Raw genomic sequence first — 10,618 nt, 5'->3', positions numbered from 1 at the left:
CACACACTGCTGAGGACACACACACTGCTGAGGACACACACACTGCAGAGGACACACACACTGCTTAGGACACACACACTACTGAGGACACACACACTACTGAGGACACACACACTTCTGAGGACACACACACTGCTGAGGAAACATACACTGCTGAGGACACATACACTGCTGAGGACACACACACTGCTGAGGACACACACACTACTGAGGACACACACACTACTGAGGACACACACACTGCTGAGGACACACACACACACTCAGGTGACATGCTGAGAGAAAAGCTGAAGATCTTTTCCTCTTGAACCTCTTCAAAGCTTGGACAGTGTCAGTGGTTTACCTGTCGTTAGGTCCCGCCTCCTTTCCTTCTGATCGTCCAATCAGCTGGCTCCATCCGTCTGCAGGAAACACACCTGGTTACTAATCCATCACACACTCTTTATGAAGAGAGAGATGGAAATACTTCAATTGTATTATCACTCAAAAATAATGGTGGTTTTTACCAGAGAAACACCTGTTAGGCTATATCACTAACTGTGACCCCCCAGGAACTATCTCACTAACTGTGACCCCCCAGGAACTATATCACTACCTGTGACCCCCCAGGAACTATATCACTACCTGTGACCCCCCAGGAACTATCTCACTACCTGCAACCTCCCAGGAACTATATCACTACCTGTGACCCCCCAGGAACTATCTCACTAACTGTGACCCCCCAGGAACTATCTCACTACCTGCAACCTCCCAGGAACTATATCACTACCTGTGACCCCCCAGGAGCTATCTCACTAACTGTGACCCCCCAGGAACTATCTCACTACCTGTGACCCCCCAGGAACTATATCACTACCTGCAACCTCCCAGGAACTATATCACTACCTGTGACCCCCCAGGAGCTATCTCACTACCTGTGACCCCCCAGGAACTATATCACTACCTGCAACCTCCCAGGAACTATATCACTACCTGTGACCCCCCAGGAACTATCTCACTACCTGTGACCCCCCAGGAACTATATCACTACCTGCAACCTCCCAGGAACTATATCACTACCTGTGACCCCCCAGGAGCTATCTCACTACCTGTGACCCCCCAGGAACTATATCACTACCTGCAACCCCCCAGGAACTATATCACTACCTGTGACCCCCAAGGAGCTATCTCACTACCTGTGACCCCCCAGGAACTATCTCACTACCTGTGACCCCCCAGGAACTATATCACTACCTGCAACCCCCCAGGAACTATATCACTACCTGTGACCCCCCAGGAGCTATCTCACTACCTGTGACCCCCCAGAAGCTATCTTACTACCTGTGACCCCCCAGGAACTATCTCACTACCTGTGACCCCCCAGGAACTATATCACTACCTGTGACCCCCAGGAACTATCTCACTACCTGCGACCCCCAGGAGCTATCTCACTACCTGTGACCCCCCAGGAGCTATTTCACTACCTGTGACCCCCCAGGACCTATCTCACACCTGGCTGTGTCTCTCACCTGGCTGTGTCTCTCACCTGGCTGTGTCTCTCTCACCTGGCTGTCTCTCTCACCTGGCTGTCTCTCTCTCACCTGGCTGTCTCTCTCACCTCGCTGTGTCTCTCTCACCTGGCTGTGTCTCTCACCTGGCTGTGTCTCTCACCTGGCTGTGTCTCTCTCACCTGGCTGTCTCTCTCACCTGGCTGTGTCTCTCACCTGGCTGTCTCTCTCACCTGGCTGTGTCTCTCACCTGGCTGTGTCTCTCACCTGGCTGTCTCTCTCACCTGGCTGTGTCTCTCTCACCTGGCTGTGTCTCTCACCTGGCTGTGTCTCTCACCTGGCTGTGTCTCTCACCTGGCTGTCTCTCTCACCTGGCTGTCTCTCTCACCTGGCTGTGTCTCTCTCACCTGGCTGTGTCTCTCACCTGGCTGTCTCTCTCACCTGGCTGTGTCTCTCACCTGGCTGTCTCTCTCACCTGGCTGTCTCTCTCACCTGGCTGTGTCTCTCACCTGGCTGTGTCTCTCACCTGGCTGTCTCTCTCACCTGGCTGTGTCTCTCACCTGGCTGTGTCTCTCACCTGGCTGTGTCTCTCTCACCTGGCTGTCTCTCTCTCACTTGGCTGTCTCTCTCACCTGGCTGTCTCACTCACCTGGCTGTGTCTCTCACACCTGGCTGTGTCTCTCTCACCTGGCTGTGTCTCTCTCACCTGGCTGTGTCTCTCACCTGGCTGTGTCTCTCACCTGGCTGTGTCCCTCACCTGGCTGTGTCTCTCACCTGGCTGTGTCTCTCTCACCTGGCTGTCTCACTCACCTGGCTGTGTCTCTCACACCTGGCTGTGTCTCTCACCTGGCTGTGTCTCTCTCACCTGGCTGTGTCTCTCACCTGGCTGTGTCTCTCACCTGGCTGTGTCCCTCACCTGGCTGTGTCTCTCTCACCTGGCTGTGTCTCTCTCACCTGGCTGTGTCTCTCACCTGGCTGTGTCTCTCTCACCTGGCTGTGTCTCTCACCTGGCTGTGTCTCTCACCTGGCTGTGTCTCTCAGCTGGCTGTGTCTCTCACCTGGCTGTGTCTCTCTCACCTGGCTGTGTCTCTGACCTGGCTGTGTCTCTCACCTGGCTGTGTCCCTCACCTGGCTGTCTCTCTCACCTGGCTGTGTCTCTCACCTGGCTGTGTCTCTCTCACCTGGCTGTGTCTCTGACCTGGCTGTGTCTCTCACCTGGCTGTGTCTCTCTCACCTCGCTGTGTCTTTCTCACCTGGCTGTGTCTCTGACCTGGCTGTGTCTCTCACCTGGCTGTGTCTCTCTCACCTGGCTGTGTCTCTCTCACCTCGCTGTGTCTTTCTCACCTGGCTGTGTCTCTCACCTGGCTGTGTCTCTCTCACCTCGCTGTGTCTTTCTCACCTGGCTGTGTCTCTCACCTGGCTGTCTCTCTCACCTGGCTGTGTCTCTCTCACCTGGCTGTGTCTCTCACCTGGCTGTGTCTCTCTCACCTCGCTGTGTCTTTCTCACCTGGCTGTGTCTCTGACCTGGCTGTGTCTCTCACCTGGCTGTGTCTCTCACCTGGCTGTGTCTCTCTCACCTCGCTGTGTCTTTCTCACCTGGCTGTGTCTCTCACCTGGCTGTGTCTCTCTCACCTGGCTGTGTCTCTCACCTGGCTGTCTCTCTCACCTGGCTGTGTCTCTCTAACCTGGCTTTGTCTCTCTCACCTGGCTGTGTCTCTCACCTGGCTGTGTCTCTCTCACCTGGCTGTCTCTCTCACCTGGCTGTGTCTCTCACCTGGCTGTCTCTCTCACCTGGCTGTGTCTCTCACCTGGCTGTGTCTCTCTCACCTGGCTGTCTCTCTCACCTGGCTGTGTCTTTCTCACCTGGCTTTGTCTCTCTCACCTGGCTGTCTCTCTCACCTGGCTGTCTCACTCACCTGGCTGTGTCTCTCACCTGGCTGTGTCTCTCTCACCTGGCTGTGTCTCTCACCTGGCTGTGTCTCTCTCACCTGGCTGTGTCTCTCACCTGGCTGTGTCTCTCACCTGGCTGTGTCTCTCACCTGGTGTCTTCTGAGCTTCTGCTGAGTCGGCGCTCCTCCTCCTCTTCTTCTTCTTCTTCTTCTTCTGCTGTTTGCGCCCCCCCCTGCTGCTGCAGCACAGCGGGCAGGTGGGGGGGGCGCACCTGGGGGGGGGGGGGTCCACCAGAGGGAGGGGGTGAGGGGGGGGGAGGTTTAGAGATGCGACACAAGCCGAGAGTCATCAGGTGAGCCGACTGAGCCGAGTCCTCGAACAGAGAGCGCACCTGCAAGACACACACACACACACACACACACACACACACACACACACACACACACACACACACGTATACACTTGAAACACACACACACACACACTGAGTGCGTGTGCGTGGGTGCGTACGCGGGTACGTGTGTACATGCTTGCGCGGGTGCGTGTGTGAGTGCACGTGCGTGCGTGCGTGGGTGCGTGCACGGGTACGTGCGTGTGTGCGCGTGTGTGGGCATTCATGCGTGTGGTCTGACCTCACAGGTGTGGGCCACCTCCCCGCTGATGTCTCCTGGGGGGGGGCTCCCTGGGGGGGCGGGGCTGATCAGCATGTTGTAGAGCAGGAAGTCGTCTTCGTCCTGCTTGCCCCCCCCGCTCAGGTCCTGGTAGGGCGACCCTCCCCCCCGGTGGCTCAGCAGGTGCGTGCTGATTGGTCCTCTCCGGCTGCAGGAGAACTCACACAGCTTGCATCGGAACAACTCCACCAGGAAGGCCTCCACCTGCCCCCCCCAAGGCCCCCCCACCTCCCCACAGTACAGGCTGGAGCTCACCTGCCCCCCCACCTGCAGGGTCACTGGGCTAATGTCATGGTAACGCTGCCCCCCCACCTGCAGGGTCACTGGGCTGATGTCATGGTAACGCTGACCCCCCAGTGCCATCAGGAGAATCTGAAACACAAAAAATGCTGTATTTCTACTGGTCCTTCATCAGCCAATCAGCTGGGCCTGATCTGTAGTGAATTATTACAATAATAGTAATAATATCAGTTAAAGTAATAATAATAGTAGTAATAGTAGCAATGGCGGTTCTAGAACATTTTACATGGAGGGGCAAAGGGGGGGAAAGAGGTCATGCCAGGGTGGCATGGGAGGGGGGGCAGTACGTGGTATCCTGTATAACCTATCTATTGTTAATTCATGCCCTAACACAAGTGTTCTAATGCACAAGAGAAACAAGGTGTTCAGACAAACAATCAGGTGCCCTTTGACCAAGCTTACTTCAATCATTTTGAATGAAAGGAAATTACAAAATGTTTTTTAAAGCAATGAATTAATGGAACAGGTTGTTTTGCATTACAATGTAAAACTATATATATATATACAGTTGCAAGAAAAAGTTTGTGAACCCTTTGGATTACCTGGATTTCTGCATAAGTTGGTCATAAAATGGAGGAAGCCTGTGTCTGTGTGAACGCCGCTCCGCAGTTTAATGCAGGGCCGTAGCTACATTTTTAACAGTCCTAAAAAGATATTTAAAATTATTCACTTTGAATTAATGTACTGCTTGTTTCGTTGCTTGAGAAACTTGTGGAAATAGTGTAGGTTTGTTTCTACAAGTACAGTTTTAGGGAAACAAAAGTTAGGGGGGCAGCTGGGGGGGCAAGGCTCTACAGTGGGGGGGCAGCTGCCCCCCCTTGCCCCCTTGTAGATCCGCCCCTGAATAGTAGATAGTAATAGAGTTGGAGGATGAAACCCTCTTTAATGGTCTCACATGCAGAGCACACAGCACAGTGACAAGTGTTCTCTGCATTTAACCCATCCTAGCACCAGGAGTCTAGCACCAGGAGTCTAGCACCAGGAGTCTAGCACCAGGAGCCTAGTACCGGGAGTCTAGCGCCGGGAGTCAAGCGCCGGGAGTCTAGCGCCGGGAGTCAAGCGCCAGGAGTCTAGCACCAGGAGTCTAGAACCAGGAGTCTAGTGCCAGGAGTCTAGAGCCAGGAGTCTAGAGCCAGGAGTCTAGCGCCAGGAGTTTAGAGCCAGGAGTCTAGCACCAGGAGTCTAGCACCAGGAGTTTAGAGCCAGGAGTCTAGAGCCAGGAGTCTAGAGCCAGGAGTCTAGAGCCAGGAGTCTAGCACCAGGAGTTTAGAGCCAGGAGTCTAGAGCACGGAGTCTAGAGCCAGGAGTCTAGAGCCAGGAGTCTAGCGCCAGGAGTTTAGAGCACGGAGTCTAGCACCAGGAGTCTAGTGCCAGGAGTCTAGCGCCAGGAGTTTAGAGCACGGAGTCTAGAGCCAGGAGTCTAGTACCGGGAGTCAAGCACCAGGATGGATGGAGTTGGCTTCAATATGATGATATAAACAAGGTCTTCTGTCGGCTCTGTACATCAATGCCGACCTATGCTGACACTAAGTGAAGAGTAGAACCTATAGAGGTATTGGCTACAGGGAAATGTCCCAGCAGTTTAGGAGAATGAGGGCTCTTATCTAATCTATTACATATTTCTAACTCCTGATGACAGGAAGGCAGAAAGCGTGTTATAAAGATAATAATACCAGTAATAATGATAATAGCAGACATTTCTTCATTATTAGTCGATTTGTTGGGACGAATGCTCTTGGGCCAGTGGTTACAATGGTGGGGCCAGTAGTTAGCAGTAGTAGTAGTAGTAGTAGTAATAGTAATGACAGTTATAGCAGTAGTAACAGTTATAGTAATAGTAGTATTAATAATAACAGTTATAGTAATAGTAGTAATAGCAGTAATAGCAGTAGTTATATAATTTTTAACAATTATTTACAATTATTATTATTATTGTTATTATATAATGTAGTCATTGTTAATATTTGGGTATTTTCAATCATTTTGAATAACTTTATTTAGTATGTGTCCACACTGATATAAAACAGCTTCTGTTATTAAAGTTTAAGATCAGTCATCTAGCACAGCAGGGAGCTAACGGGAAGCTAACGGGATGCTAACGGGAAGTTCACAGCGATCTTTAAAACTGAAGCTAACAGAGTTAGCAGAAGCTAACCAGCTAATTCTCCAGCTGCGTTGGTAACACTCGACACACAGGTGGGTTTTAATAACATTTATAGAACAGGTGAAACATTCAAATCAGCGCCATATAGACTGATCTATCTATATGCATGGCGCTGATTCAAATATAAACTCACTTCCTGCTGCTGCTTCTCCTTCTTCTTCTACGGTCTGCACGTCACTTCACCGCCCCCTGGAGGAGGGGGCGGTGAAGTGACGTGCAGACAGGCAGCCTTTCAGTTACGATCGTTAACATCAGTTGGCCACAGCAAATGATGATGAGAAGCTAAACTACTATCTATTAATTATGTCAATTACAGGGAGTGTGATTGTTGAAATAGGGTGTTAGCGGTCTTGCTGGTGTTCAAAGAAGAATGACAACACTGTAGATCCCCAACACTATGGTTTATTTTTTATTCACAGGCAAGTCAACGTTGTCGCAGTAAAAGTCCCAAGATAGTTCCTGGTGCAATAAAATGTTCCCTTGCAGTGTTTTACTATGATGTCTGATGTTTCTCTATTAATATTGCTGCTGCATTAATGTGTATGTTGCATCATGTTACTGCTGTAGATGTGTTTCCGAGCCGCTCCGATTACAACGAGAGTTACAACGAGAGTTACAAGGAGAACGGGACGTCATATGTACACTAGACGGATCCTTTCTAGCCATAACCCAGCCGGCGGTTAGAGAAATGAGAACTCCTCTCCTCTGAGCGGTCATTTTAAAAGAGACGTCCATTAATGATGACAGGAGGCACAGCAGCCCTCTGTCTGATGGACAGATGTGTTCATGACCACTTATATATTTACTTTGATTTATTCACAGTGCGGTATAATGAGACAATAACAGGCTAAAGATGCAGACCCACACACAAATATATTTATATAAATATATCAGAGTCAGAATCAGAATAAGAATACCTTTATGAGTCCCACAGAGGGGAAATGTGCAGCGTTACAGCAGAAAGAGCCACAGACAGCTTAGTGTTGCATGTCTTTCATGCGTTAAAAAAGTACTAAGTTATAATATAATAAACAATATGCTAAAAAAAGATAAAAACTAAAAAAGTTACATAATTTTCAAAAACAAATCATATCTACAAATCAAATCTACAAATCAAATCCTGTAGCAGTTCTTAGGATTTAGCAGCCCGGTATGTATTACAGTTATTAAAGATGGCATATGTATATAAAGTATATATTGCACATAGTTTGACGGTATTTAACAGCAGCAAGTTACACAATCTACAAAATACAAGATACATACCTTGTGACAGTAACAAGGGTTTAGCAGCCAGGTATACATTACACAGTTATTAACGGCATATATATATATTGCACATAAAGCACATATTGCACAAAGTTGGTTTGTATTTAGCAGCAAGGGGTGTTATAGTCTGTGTTGTGGTGTGTGTGGGGGGGGGGGGTCTATAGGGGCAGTGCTGGTTGTAAAGTCTGACCGCTGCAGGAAGGAAGGAGGATCTCTCCGTGAGACAGGTGGGGTGCAGCAGCCTGTCACTGAAGGAGCTGCACATTGAGGACAGGGTGTCCTGGAGGGGGTGGGACACATTGTCCAGCAGGGAGGACAGCTTTACTGCCATTCTCCTGTCTCCCACCACCTCCACAGGGTCCAGAGGACTCCTGTCTCCCACAACCTCCACAGTGTCCAGAGGACTCCTGTCTCCCACCTCCTCCACAGTGTCCAGAGGACTCCTGTCTCTCACCACCTCCACAGCGTCCAGAGGACTCCTGTCTCCCACCACCTCCACAGTGTCCAGAGGACTCCTGTCTCCCACCTCCTCCACAGTGTCCAGAGGACTCCTGTCTCCCACCACCTCCACAGTATCCAGAGGACTCCTTTCTCCCACCTCCTCCACAGTGTCCAGAGGACTCCTGTCTCCCACCTCCTCCACAGTGTCCAGAGGACTCCTGTCTCCCACCACCTCCACAGTGTCCAGAGGACTCCTGTCTCCCACCACCTCCACAGTGTCCAGAGGACTCCTGTCTCCCACCTCCTCCACAGTGTCCAGAGGACTCCTGTCTCCCACCTCCTCCACAGTGTCCAGAGGACTCCTGTCTCCCACCACCTCCACAGGGTCCAGAGGACTCCTGTCTCCCACCACCTCCACAGCGTCCAGAGGACTCCTGTCTCCAACCACCTCCACAGTGTCCAGAGGACTCCTGTCTCCCACCACCTCCACAGTGTCCAGAGGACTCCTGTCTCCAACCACCTCCACAGTGTCCAGAGGACTCCTTTCTCCCACCACCTCCACAGTGTCCAGAGGACTCATGTCTCCAACCACCTCCACAGGGTCCAGAGGACTCCTGTCTCCAACCACCTCCACAGGGTCCAGAGGACTCCTGTCTCCCACCACCTCCACAGTGTCCAGAGGACTCCTGTCTCCAACCACCTCCACAGTGTCCAGAGGACTCCTTTCTCCCACAACCTCCACGGCGTCCAGAGGACTCCTTTCTCCCACCACCTCCACAGCGTCCAGAGGACTCCTTTCTCCCACCACCTCCACAGCGTCCAGAGGACTCCTTTCTCCCACCACCTCCACAGCGTCCAGAGGACTCCTTTCTCCCACAACCTCCACAGCGTCCAGAGGACTCCTTTCTCCCACAACCTCCACAGCGTCCAGAGGACTCCTTTCTCCCACCACCTCCACAGCGTCCAGAGGACTCCTTTCTCCCACCACCTCCACAGCGTCCAGAGGACTCCTTTCTCCCACAACCTCCACAGCGTCCAGAGGACTCCTTTCTCCCACAACCTCCACAGTGTCCAGAGGACTCCTTTCTCCCACCACCTCCACAGCGTCCAGAGGACTCCTTTCTCCCACCACCTCCACAGCGTCCAGAGGACTCCTTTCTCCCACAACCTCCACAGTGTCCAGAGGACTCCTGTCTCCCACCACCTCCACAGTGTCCAGAGGACTCCTGTCTCCCACCACCTCCACAGTGTCCAGAGGACTCCTGTCTCCCACCACCTCCACAGGGTCCAGAGGACTCCTGTCTCCCACCACCTGCACAGCGTCCAGAGGACTCCTGTCTCCCACCACCTCCACAGTGTCCAGAGGACTCCTGTCTCCCACCACCTCCACAGCGTCCAGAGGACTCCTGTCTCCCACCACCTCCACAGTGTCCAGAGGACTCCTGTTTCCCACGACCTCCACAGCGTCCAGAGGACTCCTGTCTCCAAACACCTCCACAGCGTCCAGAGGACTCCTGTCTCCAACCACCTCCACAGAGTCCAGAGGACTCCTGTCTCCAACCACCTCCACAGCGTCCAGAGGACTCCTGTCTCCAACCACCTCCACAGCGCCCAGAGGACTCCTGTCTCCAAACACCTCCACAGGGTCCAGAGGACTCCTTTCTCCAACCACCTCCACAGTGTCCAGAGGACTCCTGTCTCCCACCACCTCCACAGCGTCCAGAGGACTCCTGTCTCCAACTGCCTCCACAGCGTCTAGAGGACTCCTTTCTCCCACAACCTCCACAGTGTCCAGAGGACTCCTGTCTCCCACCACCTCCACAGCGTCCAGAGGACTCCTGTCTCCAACCACCTCCACAGGGTCCAGAGGACTCCTGTCTCCAACCACCTCCACAGTGTCCAGAGGACTCCTGTCTCCCACCACCTCCACAGCGCCCAGAGGACTCCTGTCTCCAACCACCTCCACAGTGTCCAGAGGACTCCTGTCTCCAACCACCTCCACAGTGTCCAGAGGACTCCTGTCTCCAACCACCTCCACAGTGTCCAGAGGACTCCTGTCTCCCACCTCCACAGTGTCCAGAGGACTCCTGTCTCCAACCACCTCCACAGTGTCCAGAGGACTCCTGTCTCCCACCACCTCCACAGCGCCCAGAGGACTCCTGTCTCCAACCACCTCCACAGTGTCCAGAGGACTCCTGTCTCCAACCACCTCCACAGTGTCCAGAGGACTCCTGTCTCCAACCACCTCCACAGCGCCCAGAGGACTCCTGTCTCCAACCACCTCCACAGTGTCCAGAGGACTCCTGTCTCCAACCACCTCCACAGTGTCCAGAGGACTCCTGTCTCCAACCACCTCCACAGTGTCCAGAGGACTCCTGTCTCCCACCTCCTCCACAGTG

General features: G+C 52.6%; 1 protein-coding gene across 8 annotated transcripts in view; it reads right to left on the bottom strand.

The window, feature by feature from the left end:
- The window catches only part of LOC307019552 (uncharacterized protein), a 9,951-nt gene extending 3,292 nt beyond the window's left edge, over positions 1–6,659 (bottom strand). For 2 of the 8 annotated variants that reach the window (XM_079650562.1, XM_079650561.1), the window contains exons 1-4: positions 4,891–5,412; positions 4,010–4,420; positions 3,527–3,768; positions 344–401 (exon numbers count right to left, since the gene is read on the bottom strand). Coding sequence is in view for 2 of the 8 variants with exons in the window: in XM_079650556.1 (XP_079506682.1) it covers positions 350–401; positions 3,527–3,768; positions 4,010–4,411 (696 nt within the window). In the remaining 6 variants the exon portion in view is untranslated. Of the gene's footprint in view, positions 1–338; positions 402–3,526; positions 3,769–4,009; positions 4,421–4,890; positions 5,471–6,645 lie in introns of those variants that run through there. The other 6 variants (XM_079650558.1, XM_079650559.1, XM_079650556.1 and 3 more) reach the window with 5 other exon arrangements.
- Between the last annotated feature and the right edge of the window lie 3,959 nt (positions 6,660–10,618).

Source organism: Notothenia rossii (genome assembly GCF_949606895.1).
Source record: "Notothenia rossii genome assembly, chromosome: 9".
NCBI lineage: Eukaryota > Metazoa > Chordata > Actinopteri > Perciformes > Nototheniidae > Notothenia > Notothenia rossii.
This window is presented reverse-complemented; position numbering and strand designations above follow the sequence as displayed.